Source organism: Schistocerca nitens, chromosome 1, assembly GCF_023898315.1.
Source record: "Schistocerca nitens isolate TAMUIC-IGC-003100 chromosome 1, iqSchNite1.1, whole genome shotgun sequence".
NCBI classification, from domain to species: domain Eukaryota; kingdom Metazoa; phylum Arthropoda; class Insecta; order Orthoptera; family Acrididae; genus Schistocerca; species Schistocerca nitens.
The window spans coordinates 842888490-842910656 of record NC_064614.1 but is presented as its reverse complement, the minus strand read 5'-3'; the positions used below and the strand labels follow the sequence as shown (position 1 = coordinate 842910656).

The following is a 22167-nucleotide window of genomic DNA, read 5'->3' as shown; positions in this document are numbered from 1 at the left end:
ATTCTCTGTGTCTGAGAACAACCTCCCTCCCCCCCCCCTCTCAAACAGCGGATTGAAAGGAAAGTCTTCTCGTTCACTACACGCCACAGTGAACCCTATAACGCCCCATTTACGGAGTAGGATCTCCTCAGCGCACTTGGACATTGCCTCGACGCAGCTGCTGGGCCGGATTGATCCACAGTCAGATGATTAAACATCTCTCGTCTGACTACAAGCGATATCTCCTCGTCATCTTCAACCGGATCTAGTGCAATGGCGTCGTTCCATCGCAGTGGCGGGAGAGCACCACCATTCCGGTGCTAAAACCCGGTAAAAATCCGCTTGATGTGGATAGTTATCGGCCCGTCAGCCTCACCAATGTTCTCTGTAAGCTGCTGGAACGTATGGTGTGTCGGCGGTTGGGTTGGGCCCTGGAGTCATGTGGCCTATTGATTGCATGACAGGGCGGCTTCCGCCTGGGTCGCTCTACCAATGATAATCTTGTGTCCCTAAAGTCTGCCATCCGAACAGCCGTTTCCAGACGCCAACACCTGGATGCCGTCTTTTCTGACTTGTGTAATTTAATTATATTGTGTTTAATTATAACCACCCTGTACGACAACCCCCTATATATCGCTTCCTTTTGGGTAGTGAGGGCAAAATTACAGCACTCATGGAGGCATGTAAGCAATCTTCTTCCCGCTCTTCACAAGTTAATGGAACCGATAAAAACCCCAATAACTGGTACAATGGGACGTACCATCTGCCATACACTTGACAATGGTTTTGAGATTATAAATGTAGGTGTAGATCCAAGGGTGTCTATTTAAACTCCCCAAACGTCTCTAACACTTCGGTACATACGAAACTTGATTAACGCTTTAGCAGCACTTCATCGTATTCCATTGACCTTGTCCGTTAGGTTTATTTGATGAGGATCCCAAACATTCTATTGTTTCTCGTGGATAGACCGCACGAATGTTTCGCATGTTGCCTCTGTTGCTGGTGCGCTGCTCTTTCGACCTCGTTTATTTGTCCTTACTACATTGGTTTGAATCATTTATTCTTATCCTTATCGCTCTGTGTATTCGCACCTCGATATAAAACCGACATGACTTGAGTCCAGAAGTTAATTGTTAATTTGAAATCCAATATCAAGAGACTTGTTTTCCTCTTTAGGCGTATCATTTTGCATTAATCTACGCTTAAGAAAAGCTACACAAAGTGGACATACTATCTAATTGCCGTCTATTTCCTACACACATCAAAAATTTTGCATCACCTGAGTTCCCACAACTCCTGAAGATAGACGTTGACGCTGGATATTGTATCACAGACACAGTCCCTTTGACTGTTCAGAGATGTCACTAAACCCGCCCAAAGATGTAAACAACCATGCATGAGCAGCACCTATTAGACGGAGGGGGTCCGACAGCCGATCAGTTCCAGTCATTCCACTAGGAAAGAGGTACACGGCTCGTGTTGTCTGTAGTTAAACTATGCCTAGACGGTAAATACCGCGGTTCGATCGCGTCAGCATTGTTACTTTGTGCCAGGAAGAGCTCTCAACAAGGGAAGCGCCCAGGCGTCTCGGAGTGAACCAAAGCAATGTTGTTCGGACATGGAGGAGATACAGAGAGACAGGAACTGTCGATGACATGCCTGGCGCAGGCCGCCCAAGGGCTGCTACTGCAGTGGATGACCGCTAAGTACGGATTCTGACTGAGGAACCCTGACAGCAGCGCCACCGTGTTGTCTAATGCTTTTCGTGCAGCCACAGGACGTCGTATTGCAAGTCACTGTGCACAGTAGGCTGCATGATGGGCAACTTTACTCCTGACGTCCATGGCGAGGTCCATCTTTGCAACCACGACACCATGCAGCGCGGTACAGACGGGCCCAACAACATACCGACTGGACCACTCAGGATGGGCGTCATGTTCTCTTCACCAATGAGTGCCGCATATGCCTTCAACCAGACAATCTTTGGAGAAGTGTTTGGAGGCAACCTGATCAGGCTGAACGCCTTGGACAGATTGTCCAGCGAGCGCAGCAAGGTGGAGGTTCCCTGCTGTTTTGGGGTGGCATTATGTGGGGCCGACGTACGCCGCTGGTGGTCATGGAAGGCGCCGTAACGGCTGTACGATACATGAATGCCATCGTCCGACCGATAGTGCAACCATATCGGCAGCACATTGGTGAGGCATTCTTCTTCATGGACGACAATTCGCGCCAACATCGTGCACATCTTGTAAAGGACTTCGTTCAGGATAACGCCATCGCTCGACTAGAGTGGCCAGCATGTTCTCCAAACATGAAACCTATCGAACATGCCTGGGATAGATTGAAATGGGCTGTTTATGGACCACTCTGAGGGACCTACACCGAATCGTCTTTGAGGAATGGGACAATCTGGATCAACAGTATCTTGATGAACTTGTGGATAATGTGGCACAACGAATATAGGCATGCATCAATGTAAGAGGACGTGCTACTGGGTATTAGAGATACCGGTGTGTACAGCAGTCTGGACCACCAGCTCTGAAGGTCTCGCTGTCTGGTGGTACAACATGCAATGTGTGGTTTTCATGAGCAATAAAAAGGGCGAAAATATTTATGATGGTCTCTATTCCAATTTTCTGTACAGGTTCCGGAATTCTCGGAACCGAGGTGACGCAAAACGTTTTGATGTTTGTATAACCCAATGGCGAAATTTCCCTGTAGGCAATAGCCACGTTAGCGTTCGCTCAGGAAAGCCCACTTAGTTCGCTGCGTGCTGTTACTCCTAGATGTTTTACTGTTGGTACTGTATCAACTGATTTTTCACCAATAGCGTAATCGAACAGTAGCAAATTTCTTCGCCCATTTACAAGCAACACGTTACATTATTTATTACTATTGTGCAATATACGAGCTTTTTGTTTTCTGGAGGAGAACAATGATTTCCGATAAGTTGTTTTCAAGGCGTATTTCGAATTGGCAGAATTCTTGAGTTTCCACCCATGTCACGTCGTTAGTTATCAACAGTATCTTAGTAAACAGACTTGTTGCCATCTTCTGGTAGTGCCTGATGACCGTGGAGAACTTAGTCAACTCTCTCGTTAACTATACTGAGCTAAAGAGACCAGCAGGACCCATTTAATTCAGTTTCAGTGATACAGTAATATACAACAGTGGCTTTAATCATTTTTAGATGCGATCTCCTGTGTCTGACAATGCAGGTGCAACTTGGGCGGCAGACTTACCAATTGGTGTTCCTGGAATAAAGACCCCAAACACCTGTCTCCATCAAGCCTCTATATTGGCGGACGACATAATATGTTCTTCTGTGGCGGTAATCGCAGAATTTCTAACCTACGCTGGAAAGAACGTAGTCAAATGGCTGGCAAATTTCTTTTCGAACATTTTGACTAAGAAACCATCTCCCTAGAGAATTCAAAAAGGCAAGAATAATAGCTTTGCTGAAACCAGGGAAACCAGCAGACCAACCACTAAGCTGCAGACCAATAGCACTTCTTAGCTGTACATACAAACTTCTCGAACGACTTGTCCATAATCGAATTAGCGGCATTATTATGGAAAACTTACCTATAGAACAGGCAGGCTTCAGACCTGGCCGTAGTTGCTGTGACAAAGTTCTGGCATTAACATCCTACATAGAGGCTGGCTTTCAACAGAAATTGAAAACAAGTGCTGTATTTCTAGACTTAACATCTGCATATGATACTGTTCGGAGAGATGGAATAATTTACAAACTCTTAAGAGTGATTCCTTGCCAGATTTTAACATCCTTAATACATAATATGCTGAGTAACAGAACCTTCCAGGTCACCCTAAACGGAAAGACAAGCAAAACAAAACTTATTAACAACGGGCTTCCGCAAGGCTCCGTATTGGCCCCTCTTCTGTTTAACCTCTATATAGCAGATCTCCCAAACACAAAGTCAAGAAAATTTTGCTATGCGGATGACATAGCACTGGCTACCAGAGACAAGTATCTCTTCAATACAGAGGAAGTCCTTAATAATGACGTAGAAATACTATACAATTATTTCAAGAAATGGAGACTCAAGCCAAACCCTAACAAAACTGAAGTATCTACATTCCATCTTAATAACAAAATGGCAAATGAAATTATTAACATAAAACTTGGAAACACCAACCTCAAACATAATAAGTTTCCAAAGTACTTAGGTATAACATTGGATCGCACTCTTTCTTACCGAAAACATCTGGAGAACACCACTGCAGAAATTGGAACACGGAATAACATCATTCAAAAACTTAGCGGTACTACTTGGGGAGCTAACGCAAAAACATAACGCACCTCATCTATCGCCTTAGTGTTCTGTGGCTGAGTACTGCGCTCCAGTCTGGATTAATAGCTGTCACACTAAACTTATTGACAGGCAATTAATTAACACAATGAGGTTGATTTCTGGAACTGTTAAATCAACGCCCACGTACTGGTTACTGGTGCTATGTAATATCCTGCCCCCGGACCTGCGTAGAAAAGCGGCCCTACTGCACGAATTCAGAAAGATTGAGACAAAACCAGAACTACCAATTAAAGAAGAATTCTCACAACTGCGACACACTCGATTGAAGTCAAGAAAGCCACCCATACGCACAGCTGAGCAGCTTCAAAATAATAACTGACCACATGAAACAATGGAGACTAGATTGGAACCAAAAGACAAATGACCAACTACAGACCTGGTTTAAGAGCTATAACTGCAACATCTCTGGAATGGAACTAACACGGAAAACAGGTGTGCGGATTCACTACACAAATGGGGAAGAGCGATGTCACCAGGATGCGACTGCGGTGCCCCTAGACAGACGATCCAACACATCCATGGTGAATGCTCCTTGCGAGCATATGCAGGGAACTGGTCCGACTTCCTGGAGGTATCCCCATCGGCGCTAGAATGGGATCTCAAACCTCGATATAACCTTTTAACTGACCAATATAATCATAAATTATATTCATGATTGTTATAAGATTTTAATGTCTAACACTTGATGTATTAATGTTGCATGTATAGCCATATGCTAAATAAAAATAAAATCGCAGATACACGTTCTGCCACTTTTTTCGTGTTTGGAGACTCTTCACCTTCAGTACACGAGTTAATGCCGAACTCCGCAGCCTGCCAAAAATATTACTGATGATGACTGGAGATAAGCGAACACCGGGGAACTGCAGGCATACGATCTCTCAAGTGTCTCAGCCGGTACTTCGCCCCCTTCCCCTATCCCTCAAATACTGCGGGAGCCTCTCGCGGGTCGAAATTCAAATGCCTTCACTTTTTGTTTTCCGAAGCAAGTGCAGAACATGGCGGCGTTTAACAATAAAAAGGAAAATTGTTCCAAAAATAGTCAAAGTTTTCTAGTCTGTAAACATGCAGAAAGAAATGTGTGGCCTCAGAATGCGCCTGAAATAGCAGTATATGAATTTATACTTCTTGTCATACTACAAATTTAAAATAAAGCAGATTTTTTTAAATTGTATTTTAATATTTAATTCTTAGCATAAATTCATACAGTAATATATTTAACACTTCGGAATTATTATTATTATTATTATTATTATTATTATTTTTGAGACTGCTTTCATTTTAAATATTAGGACACAGTTTTAGCTTGTCGAATTAAATCACAGCAGTATTCCAGATCGCATCTGCAGAAAAATGCCGTCACTTCGAACATTTTTACTGTAACTAATATTCCGTAAAATGCACGCCAGTCCCACGAAATTATCACAGATAATTAAGGAATCTGGACATCCAGTTGTAGCAATACATTGTGTCTGTTCACTTTACCATTAATAAAAAATGTTGCTTCATCACTGAAAACAAGTTTCGCACTGAACGCATCCTCTTCCATGAGCTGTTGCAACCGCGCCGAAAATTCAAAGCGTTTGACTTTGTCATCGGGTGTCAGGGCTTGTAGCAATTGTAAACGGTAAGGCTTCTGCTTTAGCCTTTTCCGTAAGATTTTCCAAACCGTCGACTGTGGTACGTTTAGCTCCCTGCTTGCTTTATTCGTCGACTTCCGCGGGCTACGCGTGAAACTTGCCCGCACGCGTTCAACCGTTTCTTCGCTCACTGCAGGCCGACCCGTTGATTTCCCCTTACAGAGGCATCCAGAAGCTTTAAACTGCACATACCATCGCCGAATGGAGTTAGCAGTTGGTGGATCTTTGTTGAACTTCGTCCTGAAGTGTCGTTGCACTGTTATGACTGACTGATGTGAGTGCATTTCAAGCACGACATATGCTTTCTCGGCTCCTGTCGCCATTTTGTCTCACTGCGCTCTCGAGCGCTCTGGCGGCAGAAACCTGAAGTGCGGCTTCAGCTGAACAAAACTTTGAGTTTTTCTACGTGTCTGTAGTGTGTCATGACCGTATGTCAATGAATGGAGCTACAGTGAATTTATGAAATCGCTTCAATCATTTGTAATAGCCCTGTACATAGACCTGTTTTTACAGGGCGCTAATGACCATTGAAGTTCTGCGCCCTAAAACAAAACAAAAAAAAATAGACCTGTTTATTTCTGCAATGATTTACATTAGTTTACAGCTTGAACATTTAGCTATTTTTCGACATCAACTGTTCCTTAGGTTAAAAGAACATTTCGCCGGAAAGCGATTCAGCTCCGACGACGAGGTGCAAGTAGAGGTTCATAGGTTTCTGAACAGCATGGCGGCGATCTGGTATGACATGGGCATACAAAAACTGCCACAGCGTCTACAAAAATGCATCGACAGAAATGGTGATTATGTCGAAAAATAGCTGTAAGCTGATGTAAACCATTGTAGAAATAAACAGGTCTATGTACTTTTAAAAAAAATGGGAGACCTTACTTTTGGCATTGCCCTCGTATTTCACAGAACGCGGAGCGCGCTTTATATCCGTTGCGTGCGAAGTCTCTCTATAGGCGGCCCGGCAAACATTAGCTGGCTTCGCACGGCGATGTGTAAACTTTTTCAACAATGGTTCAGACGACGCTAGAGGCGGCTGGCAAGGAAACCTTCATGCCAATACAAGAACGTTGGCTCATTGTTCCGACAACACATACGGAACAGTCGATCAGATTTTCAGTTCCCGAGCGGTTTCTGTCCTATTGGTCATACTTGTTTTCTGTTTTGGTTGCAGGAAGGCATAAAATTCAGAGATCACATTCTGTCTGGTCGCAGTTTATGGTCACTGAATGAAGCACCTCACACAGTTCACACGCATTGATGTATGGGGAAATGTCACAAATTGTCACATCTTGGAGAAAAATCACCACACACAACCTAACGTGGTATCACTATTCTTTAAATAAGGTTATTTTACACACAGTTCGTTGTCACAACCTTCGGTTTTTATATATGTTCCAGTAAATCACAACACTGTTCAGTGAAAAATAGGATGACGCTTTATTTTAAAATTCTGCAGTAAATTGACATGTTCCACATCCACGAGGATCTCCTCAGCACGGATCTATGGAACGAAAAACTAATCTAATCTAAGGATAATGGAATGTAGTCGAATTAAGTCGGGTGATGCTGAGGGTATTAGATTAGGAAATGAGATACTTAAAGTAGTAAAGCAGTTTTGCTATTTGGGGAGCAAAATAACTGATGATGGTCGAAGTGGAGAAGATATAAAATGTAGACTGGCAATGGCAAGGAAAGCGTTTCTGAAGAAGAGAAATTTGTTAACATCGAGTATAGATTTAAGTGTCTGGAAGTCGTTTCTGAAAGTATTTGTATGGAGTGTAGCCATGTATGGAAGTGAAACATGGACGATAAATAGTTTGGACAAGAAGAGAATAGAAGCTTTCGAAATGTGGTGCTACAGAAGAATGCTGAAGATTGGATGGGTAGATCACATAACTAATGAGGAGGTACTGAATAGAATTGGGGAGAAGAGTATGTGGCACAACTTGACTAGAAGAAGGGACCGGTTAGTAGGACATGTTCTGAGGCATCAAGGGATCACAAATTTAGCATTGGAGGGCAGCGTGGAGGATAAAAATCGTAGAGGGAGACCAAGAGATGAATACACTAAGCAGATTCAGAAGGATGTGGGTTGCAGTAAATACTGGGAGATGAAGAAGCTTGCACAGGATACGGTAGCATGGAGAGCTGCATCAAACCAGTCTCAGGACTGAAGAAGAAGAAGAAGAAGAACTTTGTCTACTAACGTTTGATCATTCATAATACTTTTTAAAATCTATCTGGTTGTATAGTAACTTGACTTTGTCACTGAATGGTATTTTCAATAAATAGCACCCTTCATGAGGAATTTCTGCTATTACGAAAGATGCAATGTATAGTCTCTGCCCTTTTTTATTCAGTTTCTTAAGGAGTGATGATTTACAATGATTCTTAACTAGAACTTTCTCACCAATTTGGAATTCGATAACATTGCGCGCACACGAATCGTGATATTGCTTACGTTGTATGGCATGTTTTTGTAAGTTTTTCAAAGTTTCAGTAATTTTATCTTCATGAGATACCCTTGGATGGTGAATTACTGGTAAAGGTTTTATCCAGTTCTCGTCTGAAGGTTCAGTAAGCATTAATTCAAGTGGCGTAAAATGTGTCGATGAGTGTGGTATGTGTTTATATATTTGCTCAGAGGGTTTTACATAATCTATCCATTTTTGTCTGTTGATATGGGATGTAGGTTCCTATATATCTGTTAAATTCTCGGAAAATTCTTTCTACCGGGTTGAATTGTGGGTGATGAAAGGATATAAGGGTATGGTTAATTCAGTTTTCCTGTAAGAAATTTTTCATGTATAACGACGCAAAATATGTGGCATTATCGGAAACGACGGTGTTGGGTTTGCCAACATTGGGAATGTAATCATTTGCTATTTTTGTGCTGATCGTCTTCAAGGTTGATGTTCGAACAGGATACAATTTTAAATATTTCGAAAAAATATCATATAAAGCAATAAAATATTTAACACCTCCTCTACCAGTAGGTAGAGGGCCTGTAACGTTCAGTGAGACGGTTTGTAATAGCTTAGTTGGTAGGATGGGTTGCAATAACATCTGATTACTAATGTTGCTTGGTTTGCACTTTTGACATGTTCTACATTGTTTCAAAATGTCCAAGGCACCACCATGTAAATTTGGGTAATAACAATAAATTTGGAGCTTTCTGGCACACTTTTCAGCTCCTTAATGTCCCCAAATGGTGTGAGTATACCAAATTAGATCTACTATATGACTGTCAGGTATATAGATACACCAGTTCTTCGAATTTTCATAATTGCGGTCATAAAGTAAGTCATTTTGTACAGAGAAGTGGTTATTAGAACCATTATTTTGAGTTTGTTGAAAAGTTCGCAGTATCTCTCCCCACTAGGGGTCGGAAACCTGTAATATTCTTATATTTTTACAGAGATCAGCAACCGGTTGCGATAATGTTTCGTGTCTATTTTTAAGATTCTAAATTACTCAGCTTTTTCAATCCAGTTGGAAAATTCAGTGAGGCCTTGTGAGAGTCTTGACAAAGCATCTGCAATCACGCTGTCGTTGCCTTTAACATGCATTATTTCCAGACGATACTTTCGTAAAACTAGCGCACACGGGGCGAGTCGTGCGTGTAACAATCTACATGATCGATCAATAATTGCCTTTGAAGTTGGGGTTTGGAGGGCCTCATGACGTCTCTCTAGCTGTGCATCCTAAACACGGGTACTCGTACACATTTCTCTACTGCTACTGGGTCATTCTCAGCCATCGACCTCTCTTTCTGTTCTCCTGTCCTTGCCAACTCTGTTCAGTGGAAGGTCATTAACGACTTTCATTCCTGTGACCATGCCCCAATCTGCCTTCACCTACTAAATGGTTCACCACCTGAAGTTAAGCCCCCAAAATGGATAGTGAGCAGGGTTAACTGGACGCATTTTGGGTGGCTGGGTGAGTTAGTTAGTTAGTTAGTTAGTGCTGTTAAGTGCTGTTAAGTGCTGTTAAGTGCTGTTAAGTGCTGTTAAGTGCTGTTAAGTGCTGTTAAGTGTTGTTAAGTGTTGTTAAGTGTTGTTAAGTGTTGTTAAGTGCTGTTAAGTGCTGTTAAGTGCTGTTAAGTGCTGTTAAGTGCGAGAGGATCAAAGGATGGGTGGGCCACATCACACAAGTGGTTCAACATACAGCTGACGTGGCCACCTTAGGAGGCGACCAGTACTTTGGTGGACAGATGAGTGTCATTCCGTGAACTGGGAAAGGCGTGTGGTTCTTCAACATTTTAAATGCTGACCAACAGCAGACAACCTTAGGGCCTTTAGAGTCGCAAGGGCCAAGGCTCAATGAGTCATTAGGAACAATAAGAAAAGGTCATGGTAAGCGTTCTTAGACTCCATCAAGCATTCCACTTGTCTATAAAAGTATGGGAAGCCATCTGGAGGATTTCCGGTAAACACAGCCATTTACCGATAGCAGCAGTGCTAAACAGGGGTGCCTTCGAACACCACCCAGAGACATTGCTCAGACGCTGGCCGAACATTTTGCACAAAGTGCTGCCAATGCAAGCCAGGATCCGAATTTTCGTCGCTATTGTGCGACTGTAGAGAGGGGAAGTTGGACTTAAGGTCCAAGAGTTCTGAGGCCTAAAACTCCCTTTTTCCATGTGGGAGCTCGAATCGGCACTGACGGAGATTGGTGTCAGTGCACCTGGTCACACCAAATCCAGTACTGCATGCTTTCGACATTTGCCAGCAGCGTCAAGGGAAATACTCCTCGAATGTTTTAATCTAATATGGCAGACAGGCAACGTCCCCAACTGCATAAGCATCACTGTACTGGCATATTTTTCGATATAAGTAAGGCATATGATACTACTTGAAGACAGTGTATTCTCACACAACTGCATCAGTGGGCTTTCATGGTCACCTCCCCATCTTCATGCGGTCTTTCCTGTCTCAGCGGTTTTTTAGGACCCGAGTTGGTGACACACTGTCTGATCGATTTGAGTAGGAGAATGGTGTTACTCAGGGCAGTGTTTTAAGTGTTACCCTCTTTGCTACAGCCAGCAACAGTATCACTTCTATGGTAAGGAGTCCTGTATAGTGCTCCTTATTTGTAGACGGTTTTGCTGTTCCTCTCCAGTGTCACAATGGCGAGCCATCAGTTGCAACTTACAGTGCAGTGGTTAGACGAGTGGGCTGCAAAGAAGGGTTTTCACTTTCCTGCAGATAAGTGTGTTCATTGTAATCGTTATCGTCGTCATTTTAATTTGCCTGCCTTGAATATGGGGGTCACCATCCTACATTTTAGAGACACAGTGCGGTTTCTCATTTTTTTACTCCAGATTGTCATGGTCATCACACCGGCGAGAGCTGAAAGCCAGAACCCTGAAGGCATTGATCATCATAAAGTGCCTTAGCCACAGGTCTTGGGGAGCAGACAGTGTGTGTCTCCTCCAGTTTTATCGGGTTTTTGTGCATTTATGGCTGGACTGTTGTTGCATGGTGTATAGGTCAGTAAGGCCCTCTTACTTGCATGTCATTGACACTGTCCGTCATGAGGGGATTCGGCTGGCCATGGGTGTTTATCAGACCAGTCCCATACCTAGCATCTGTGCTGAGGTGGGGGAACCACCACTTACCACCTGGCGCCAGCTCCTCATGGTGCATCAGGCGTGTAAGTTCCTTGCAGCTCCAACTTCACCTGTACACCGTACATTTGTTTGATCTGTAGCTATTACAGCCCTTCTCCTTCTTTCACTTCCAGTTTTAGCAGGAGCTATTACTATACCATTAACAGACCGAAATTTAAATACATCATTCTTTGACCCTGCGGGAGGAGGGGACCCAATATTATATCAACCACTGGACATCCACGACTGGAATGCCTTTTTTCCCTAACTATCCATGAGCCGTGATGCCATTTGGGATCCACGTGCAGCGTTTGCTGGAGGTACTAAGTGTGGAGCCATTACGACCCCAAATCCAGGGTTTTAACCGCCTGCCACCCTGCTTACTGGAGAGGCCCAGAGGTATTTTACATGTTGTGCGGTACAGGAGAGAGAGCAATTCTGCTTCCGTTTTCAATGCTATATTCTCTGATAATTTATGTGAGTACCACGACCATATAGCTGTTTTTACGGATGGGTCTAAGCAGGAAGCCTCTGTTGGTTGCTCTGATGCACGGTTATCTCCTCTGTCGTGAGGACACCCCCCCCCCTCTTTGTCTTTGTGGATCGATGTTGACTGTAGTTCACCTCTTACTAGACTGTCCCGACTTAGCCGCCCTGCGATGGACTTTTAGCTTTCTGACTCGCTGCCCCTGGCGTTAGCTGACAATGTCTCAGTGGCTGATTTAGTTTTAAGATTTCATCGTGATGGGGGATTTTATCGCTTTATTTAAGGGTGGGACCTTCAACCTTATCTGTGGGTGGAGGGGATGGCAGGCTGTCTTGCTCCCCCCTTTGCCTCGATTGGACTGGCTTCAACTGGGCTTGGTGGTTCACCCCCGCCCTCTGCCTTTCCAACCCTTTCTTTATGTGGTCTGTTTTATCTTAAGTGTGTATGTTGTCTACCTGTGCTTCTTCCTTCATGCCCCTGTCATTAGTCACTTTCTTTCCCTCCTCTCTTCTTCCTTCCTTCCTTCTCTGTCAATAATTTATAATTTTATGGCCATTGTAGTTCCCTCTTATAGTGTGAGGTTTTATCAGTTCTAGTTATTCAAGGACGGAGGGACTGATGACTGCATAGTTTGGTCCCTTCTCCAATCCAACGAACCAACCAATCTATCTGGGTGGTCAGCACAATGAGAATTGCGTTTCATTAGATGTTTGCTAATATTGCCGTTCACGTACAGAACTGTAGTCAGAATGTCCCATTGTGCCATCTAGATTCTCCTTTGTGAGAATGTCTAGGAACAGTAGGCATCCGTTTTCTTCCATCTCCGTAGTGAACCTGACATTGTGCATGCTGTTATGGTAACACGAGAATTCTTCACTATGAAACCAAATATCTGTAAGACCGATTTTGGCGTCAGGTGCACGGTTTCGAAAGGTGTTGCCTTGAAGTGTTAAATATGTAGATTAGGAATCCCCGGCACTAGAGGAGATCGCATGACTACTCCATCTGTCTGTTCATAGAACTTTCCACCAATTGGAAGAAGGTGGTTATGTGTGTGTGTGTGTGTGTGTGTGTGTGTGTGTGTGTGTGTGTGTGTGTGTTGAAGCAGTTTCACCTGTCACTGTAGAAGGGACTCGTTAGTAGTACCATGGAATCTTCTAGCGGCACTTGTGTAAAGAGACATGACATTGAAGCTGATTGTCACCATTGTCCGTAAGTATCTCTTGATTTTTTTTTTCCAGAATTGGTAGAGTTCTTGCTGTTGTGTGGCCAGTGACCCACGAGACGTTTTAGTAGCCGTACCAGATGTTTAGGTAGGTTATACATTGCCAGATTTATAGTGTTCATTATCATAAGTAATGGAACACTCTCTTTCTGTATATCTGGGAAACCATAAAGCAATGGTGGCAGCAGCGGTTTGTGGGACATCATTCTGACCATATCCTTGTTTAGGCCTGAGTTGTTGACGAGTGAGATGATCTTCCTTGCCACAGCTGGTGTAGGGTCCTTTTTTTCACTTGCTTGTACTCGTATGCCAAATCCGTTTGTAGCATCACAATCTTCTGTCAATAGTGATCTAATTGTGACTACTCACATAGCCTTTGTCATCTGCAAGGGCGACTGTCATTGTCCTCACAGACGCCTCCTCCTGCGGGTCCAGGGTAAGAATAGGCCCGAGGTATTCCTGCCTGTCGTAAGAGGTGACTACAAGGAGTTTCAACCGTTTCGGCCTTCCATGTGATGGTCCCCCTTGGGGGGTTTGACCTCCATTTTTCAAAATTCTACAGAAGTAAGAGCCTTTTGGGGAAGCACGCCTTACGTGGCGTCTGACTAGTCCTCAGTGCACTAAGACTTTGGCACTCAGCATTGTAACGGCGTTGTAACTACCCCCACTATTCCTCAAATTTGGCCTAAACGCCTGATGGGTTGCACAAGTTACGCCCATAGTGCGTCCCCATCTGCACCTACGATCATGATGGACTTTCCATGGCACCCGAAATCCAGCACGGTAGCCAGCCCGTTGTGGTGGGGTCGTCATGTACCCTCTAGCTTGTAGCCCCCTGACAACACAGGGATTGTACTGCCGATACCTGAGCTGCACCCTCCCCACATCGGCCAAGGAGTAGATGCCCGTCTCCTTGGGGCATCAGGACTCCCGGCAACGGTCATCCTGCCAGGTGGCCCTTGCTGAGGCTGGGTGGCGCCTATGTATCGGGTCGCTCTGCGGCAGAGTCTTTTAAAAAGAAAGGTACTGTCTCTGGTTCTCCTGCCCTTTCCCCTTGGCCACTCCCTGGGAGGAAGGACAGGCCCGCCGGCTTGGGGCAAAGTACTTCCCCCACTATTTAGTCTGTTCTTGGACCGATGGGGGGATGTTCGCCACCTCCAAGCCCATGTTCTTTGTCCAGCACATCGAGGACATCTTCGAGGAAATCGAGGCTCTCAGTAAAATGCGTTCGGGGTCCGTTCTTATAAAGACCACCTCCGCCACTGTCGGCGGCACTCCAGGCGTGCAACCGACTAGGGGACATCCCAGTGTCCATTGTCCCGCATCTGGCACTGAATAGGACGCAGGGGGTTATTTTTCATCGGGACCTCCTGCTGCAATCTGATGAGGAGCTCAGGGCCAACCTGGAGCGCCGAGGCGTGCATTTCGTCCGGCGAGTCCAGCGCGGCCCCAAAGACCGTCACATCGACACCAGGGCCTTTATCCTCGCCTTCGAGGGGGACGTTCTCCTGGAGAAGGTAAAGGTGATGTGCTACCGGTGCGACGTGCGCCTCCTTCGGTGTTTGCACTTTGGGCACATGTCGTCACGGTGTGAGGCTGAGCCCGTTTGTGGCGATTGTGGACGTCCTCTTCGTGAGGAACATACATGCCCCGCGTATCAGATGGAGAAGAAGATTCAAGAATTAAAAACTTTGGATCGCCTCTCTTATTCTGAGGCCAGGAAGAAGCATGACCACCTCCATCCCGTGACGTTGACAACTTCGTTTGCCTCAGTCGTGTCCACTCCTTTCACAGTATCCTCACCCCTATCCTTCCCCCCTCCACCCCCTCACCCCATCCGGGGTCTATGCCTCCGCCTCCCAAATCCCTCCCTTCCAAATCCTCCTCCCTCGCGGCCCCTGCCCCCTCTGCCCCAGGGGCCACCCTTCCTCCTCCTCCCCCTCCGCCGCCTGAGAAGCAATCCTCTTCTCAAGCGTCCATCGGGGAAACGTTCCGGACCCCGGCTTCCGAGGTCCGGCGTTCCAAAACGGACCCCGTGCGTGAGGACCTTCTTCGGGTCCAGCCCACCATCCCCGTGCCTCATCGGACTTCCCAGAAGGCCTCCAAGAAGAAGTCTTTATCCCCCTCTCCACCCCGGCGCGTTTTGTCTGATGCTCCATCCGTGAGTCACTGCTCCCGGCCATCCTCAGTTTCGCCGGGACGCTCTGCTGCCAGGTGCTCAACTGGCCTCTCATCGGCGAATGATGCTGCCCCTCCTACGCAACCTGGGAAAGTGGCCGCAGCTGGCGACGACTCGATGGAACAGGATCCGCCTCCCGCCGGTTGTAGCGTTGTTCCCTCGAAACCTGGCCCTCTGCGGCCAGCTCTTCACCCGTTTCGTTCCCCCTTTTTTTTCTGACTAGCGATGGCTTTGTTACATTGGAACATAAGAGGTATTCGATCTAATCGGGAGGAATTACAACTGCTCCTCCGCCTGCACTGTCCGCTCGTCCTTGGTCTCCAGGAAGCCAAGTTGCGCCCAACTGACCCACTATACCTCGGAGCGGTCTGACCTCACCCCTGTGGACGGTATTCCAGCTCATGGTGGGGTCATGTTGCTCGTTCGGGACGATGTCTATTACCATCCCATCCCATTGACCACCCCACTCCAAGCAATAGCTGTCCATATTACTCTTTCTGCCTTTACTTTTTCCGTTTGTACAGTCTACACTCCATCGTCATCCACAGTTAGTTGGGCTGACATGATGTACCTGATTTTCAGCTTCCTCCGCCGTTTTTATTGTTTGGCGACTTCAGTGCCCATCATCCACTTTGGGGCTCTCCTGCATCCTGTCAGAGGCTCCCTCTTGGTGGATATCTTCAACCATCTCAATCTTGTCTGCCTCAATACTGGCGCCCCGACTTTCCTCTCGGACTCTACTCATACCTACTCCCACTTGGACCTCTCAATCTGTTCTACCACTCTTGCCCGTTGGTTCGAGTGGTATGTCCTTTCTGACACCTATTCGAGTGACTACTTCCCCTTTGTCGTTCGTCTCCTGCACCACACCCCATCCCCACGTCCTTCGAGCTGGAACATACCAAAAGCTGACTGGGGACTTTACTCCTCCCTGGCGACCTTTCCGGACCACGATTTTCTCAGTTGTGACAGTCAGGTCGAATACCTCATGGCTGTTATCATCAATGCTGCCGAAGGTTCCATTCCTCGTACTACCTCTTCTTCACGTCGCGTTTGCGTCCCCTGGTGGAATGAGGCTTGTAGAGACGCTATCCGTGCTCGACGACGTGCTTTACGCACCTTTCGCCGCCATCCTACGTTGGCGAATTGTATTGGATACAAACGACTCCGAGCGCAATGCCGTAGAGTCATCAAAGACAGCAAAAAAGCTTGTTGGGCCTCTTTCACCAGCTCCTTTAACAGTTTTACTCCCTCTTCTGCCGGCTGTCGGGCATTAAGGCCCACTCCTCGGTACCTGGCCTGACTTCAGGTAATGAGGTCCTTGTTGATCCTGTGGATGTCTCCAACGCCTTCGGCCGCTTTTTCGCGGAGGTTTCAAGCTCCGCCCATTACCACCCTGCCTTCCTTCCCAGGAAAGAGGCAGAAGAGGCTCGGCGACCTTCCTTCCACTCGCTGAATCTGGAAAATTATAATGCCCCCTTTACTATGCGGGAACTTGAACGTGCACTTGCACTGTCCTGGTCCTCTGCTCCGGGGCCAGATGCCATTCACGTTCAGATGCTGGCCCACCTTTCTCCGGCAGGCAAGAGCTTCCTTCTTTGTACCTACAATCGCGTCTGGACCGAAGGTCAAGTCCCCATGCATTGGCGTGACGCCGTCGTTCCTATACCCAAACCCCGGAAGGATAGACACCTTCCTTCTAGTTACTGTCCCATTTCTCTTACAAGCTGTGTCTGTAAGGTGATGGAGCGCATGGTTAACGCTCAGTTAGTTTGGATTCTTGAATCTCGACGGCTACTTACCAATGTTCAATGCGGCTTTCGTCGCCGCCGCTCCGCTGTTGACCACCTTGTGACCTTGTCGACATTCATCATGAACAACTTTTTGCGAAAGCGCCAAACGGTAGCCGTGTTCTTCGATTTGGAGAAGACTTATGATACCTGTTGGAGAGGAGGTATCCTCCGCACTATGTACAGGTGGGGTCTACGCGGTCGCCTGCCCCTTTTTATTGACTCCTTTTTAACAGATGGAAAGTTTAGGGTATGTGTGGGTTCCGTATTGTCCGACGTCTTCCTCCAGGAGAACGGAGTGCCTCAGGGCTCCGTCTTGAGCGTAGCCCTTTTTGCCATAGCGATCAATCCAATTATGGATTGCATTCCACCTAATGTCTCAGGCTCTCTTTTTGTCGATGACTTCGCGATCTACTGCAGTGCCCAGAGAACATGCCTCCTGGAGCGCTGCCTTCAGCGTTGTCTAGACAGCCTATACTCATGGAGTGTGGCAAATGGCTTCCGGTTCTCTGAAGAGAAGACGGTTTGCATCACCTTTTGGCGATATAAAGCGTTCCTTCCGCCATCCTTACATCTCCGTCCCGTTGTTCTCCCATTCATGGAAACAACTAAGTTTCTGGGGCTCACGCTTTACAGGAAACTTTGTTGGTCTCCGCACGTCTCTTATTTGGCTGCCCGTTGTACGCGTTCCCTTAATGTCCTCAGAGTTCTTAGTGGTTCATCTTGGGGAGCGGATCGCACTGTCCTGCTTCGCTTGTATCGGTCCATAGTCCGATCAAAGCTGGATTATGGGAGCCTCGTCTACTCGTCTGCTCGGCCATCCCTCTTACACCGTCTCAACTCCATCTACCATTGGGGGTTACATCTTGCGACCGGAGCATTCTACACTAGTCCCATCGAGAGTCTTTATGCTGAAGCTGCCGAATTACCATTGACCTACCGGCGCGACGTACTGCTTTGTCGGTATGCCTGCCAGCTGTTGTCAGTGCCCGACCACCCCTCTTATCAGTCCTCCTTCGCCGATTCTCTCGACCGTCAGTATGAGTTGTATGTGTCTGCCCTGCTGCCCCCCTGGAGTCCGCTTTCGTAGCCTGCTTCGACAATTGGATTTTGCCCTCCCTACCACCTTCAGGGAGGGTGGGAGCCCGGCACCACCGTGGCTCCAGGGTCCGGTTCATATTTATCTCGACCTCAGCTCGCTCCCGAAGGAGGGTACTCCGGCTGCAGTGTATTGCTCACGGTTTGTCGAACTTCGTGTGCGACTTGCCAGTCACACCTTTATTTACACTGATGGCTCCAAAACTGACGATGGTGTCGGCTGTGCCTTTGTCGTCGGGGCCGGCACCTTTAAATACCGGCTCCTCGACCAGTGTTCCAGCTTTACGGCCGAGCTTTTTGCTGTCCATCAGGCCTTTCAGTATGCCCGCCGCCACCGCCATTCATCATATGTACTCTGCTCTGATTCACTCAGTGCTCTTCAGAGCCTTGGAGCTCCATATCCGGTCCATCCCTTGGTGCAACGGATCCAGCAGTCCCTCCATTCTTCTGCTGCTGATGGCTCTCCTGTCAGCTTTCTGTGGGTTCCCGGCCATGTGGGAGTGCCTGGGAATGAGGCTGCTGATGCTGCAGCCAAGGCTGCAGTCCTCCTGTCTCGGCCAGCCTCCCATTGTGTTCCGTCATCTGACACTAGTGGGGTTGTTTGTAAGAGGCTTGTGTCTTTGTGGTGGGATACTTGGTCATCACTTCAAGGAAACAAGCTCCGGGCAGTAAAACTGTTCCCAACTGCTTGGACAACTTCCTCCCGACCATCTCGGCGAGAAGAGGTCCTTCTGACCAGGTTGCGGATTGGGCATTGCCGGTTTAGCCACCGCTACCTGCTCTCCGGTGACCCAGCCCCGCAGTGCCCTTGTGGTCATGCATTAACAGTGCGCCATGTTTTATTGTCGTGTCCCCGTTTTAGTCAATCTCGTGTTGTCCTGTCTCTGCCATCTACTTTACAGGATATTTTAGCTGATGACGCTCGAGCAGCTGCTCGTGTTCTTCGTTTCATTGCTTTGACTGGCTTGTCGAAAGACATCTAACTCCTTCACTTATTTTATCTGCATCTTTGTAAGAACTTTCTGGTGTCTCCTCCCCCCCTCGCCCTTGAGTTTTACTAGATTCTATGTGCTCTAACAATTGTGACTGGGCGCTAATGACCTCAGTAGATAAGCGCCCTTAAGGGGCTCCGGAACGCCCTATACTTGCAATGTTAAAATAACGCTTATAAATTACATCTTTCCTCACAAAGTATTTGAGGTAGGAAGTTGAACTTTTTACAGATTATTTATTGGAATATGGGCTACAACTTAACACAGGGATTTTACAAAATTTTAGTTCAGTTATTAAAGATGATTTTTTTTCAATTGTAATGAAAATTCACAACATTTTTTGCAATTTTTTATTTATATATTCAAAAATATACAGTTTTTTGGAAAAAGGCTGTGTTAAATTATGCAGAAGGTACTGTGTAACATTTACTGAAAGTTTGAAACAAATATGTTTGGAAGATCCTTAGAAAACATGTAATTAGTATGAGAAAATAAAAGTTTTGGGAATCGAGCGACAAAGATTGGATTAACTTTTTAGTGCATTCCAGGTCCATAGGATGGATTATCTTCATCCTCTGCAAACTCCTCCTCCAGCTTCCTCTTGTTCCTCCTCCTGTTTACTCTTGCTTGTATTTCTAGACTCTTTACAGCCCTGTCTGCAGCCCGAAGGCGTTCCTTGTCTAAAGCAAGCATCGCTCGTACCATGTTAGAACCTACCTTCATTCCCATATTTCTAAATGCCTTGCACCTTACAATGTTGCCATCATTGAAAGTCGCAACAGCATCATACACACCAAAGTGAAGTGTTTCTATTCCAACAAATACAGTCTTGGGGATTCTCGACCATATAACACTATTTACACTTTCATTGGGGTTTTGAGTTTTTCCGTGAATACACTTTTTCAACAGTTCAGGTGCTGCTAAGTCTCTGAAAATAGGTTTTATCACCTCCATTATTGCATGAGGCAGACTATGCTTATGAGTGTACACTTCACCAGTTAGCAATCCTTTGTTATATTTACACCAACTGTCTTCTTCTTTGGGACACAAGCTATGTTGGGGATTTTCATCGTCTTTATTGTTTACAGTAATAACACATACCTTTGGCTTTCCAACATTTCTCCTTTTCTTAAAAGCCTTCAGAGGATTTCTAATAACTTTACTTTTACTCATTATTATACTTCAACAAAACAGAGACTCAAGAAACAGAATTAATTACGAATATTTTCGAGATAACGACAGAGTAAATAAACATGAAACAATCGACAATCATACCAGCGATATATATTGAACCATCACAGGTTAGCCACAACACATACTTTATCTCACATCACTAAAATGTACCTGATGAACACGGACGTTAATAACACCATTTGACAGCAGTTTAACAGCGCCACAGTGGTTCACGCCCATGTAGAACACATTTCAAAAAAAATTTAAAAATAGTTGTAGTCTTCGGAATTGAATAAATTATATATCTATTAAAAGGTAATAGTCTGCAGATTCAGAAAACGCAAAAAAGTAAAAATTGAACTTTTCATGATTTTGAGCCTTTCCGGAGCCCCTTAAACACCCCCCCCCCCAAAAAAAAAAAAAAAAAAAAAAAAAAAAAAACTCAGACGCCATCTATAGCCGTGAATTCTGCCTCTGAGACGTTACTCTCCAGTATTTTTTCTTTGTGAAGGATCCTGCAGGTCTTCCTTCTAACCTCTTCGTTGGTGTCATATGGTAGCCCAAAGACAGCTTGCTCAATGCTGCTGCTGATTTCAGTTTTAGGTCATGTTTTTGGAACTAGTGTAAAATTGAGACCTAATGAACAGATATTGTCGCCTTATCTGGTTTCTTTCTAGTGATACCGATAACTAACTACGGTGGCGACCATCTGCGTCCATGACAGCCTGGAACCGCACTAGAGATACCATTTCAAAATTATTCGCAACACTCCTCGAAAGATAGACCATGGAATGTTCAGCTGTCGTGACACATCTCGTGAACTGGAAGATCGCACATTGTGTCCAGCATTTTCAGCCATGGCAAAAGTAGCTTCAACAGTTTGTGGTGCAATTGTCCGACGGCCTCTCGCAGGAGCAATTCCCAAATCGCCAGTTAATTCGAACTTCCGAATCAATGTCTGCAGCCTCCGTGTGGAAAAATGACCTCACCGCATTCCTTTAATGCTTCGATACTTGCAGCTGTGTTTTTTGATAAAAAAAAAAGCTTTACGATTTAAGTCCTGATCGCCTTGTCCAGACGCAAGCTGGCTGACTGCAACTGTAATGCACACTGATGCTTCTTTCAATCTTTCGTCGCCGTACAGTACAATCGCGTAATGGCAAGTCATGACACTATCGTACCTATGAAGTTGGGTACCCATACAATAATCAGCTTCCCGTCTACATTGCATCAAGTAGCGGAAGTGTAATTGTAACCACCCTCTATGTTAGCGAAACCTTAAAACTGAGGATGACAGCGCAATATGAATTAGAGTAATTTGGATATCTGCAAGACTGTTACGTCCCATTTTATTGTTACAGAGCAGTGCATCTCTGCGAAAGGCGTTCAGATGGCCAGCAGGTGGTCGTGAAGCGTGTATCCATCTCGCAGATGACTGACAGCGAACTGGCGGTAAGTCTCCCTGCGTCGCCAATTTCGCACACTTCTCGTCGTAAGCCACATGGTTTCTTTGTTAGAGTATAGACCAGAGGGTCCCAAACTTTTCTTGCCTGGTAGACTACATGCCAATTTTTTTGTTCTGGGTAAACCCTCTGCCTTTCATACACTGAATTTTTACAAATTCATCAGTTTCAAATTTGTTTT

General features: G+C 45.7%; 1 protein-coding gene across 1 annotated transcript in view; it reads left to right on the top strand.

Moving 5' to 3' along the window:
• LOC126237178 (serine/threonine-protein kinase Nek8-like) overlaps positions 1–22167 on the top strand; it is a 124869-nt gene that overhangs the window by 23472 nt on the left and 79230 nt on the right. Inside the window, exon 2 of the mRNA XM_049947056.1 lies at positions 21885–21975. Coding sequence (XP_049803013.1) covers positions 21885–21975 — 91 coding nt within the window. The remainder of the gene's footprint in view (positions 1–21884; positions 21976–22167) is intronic.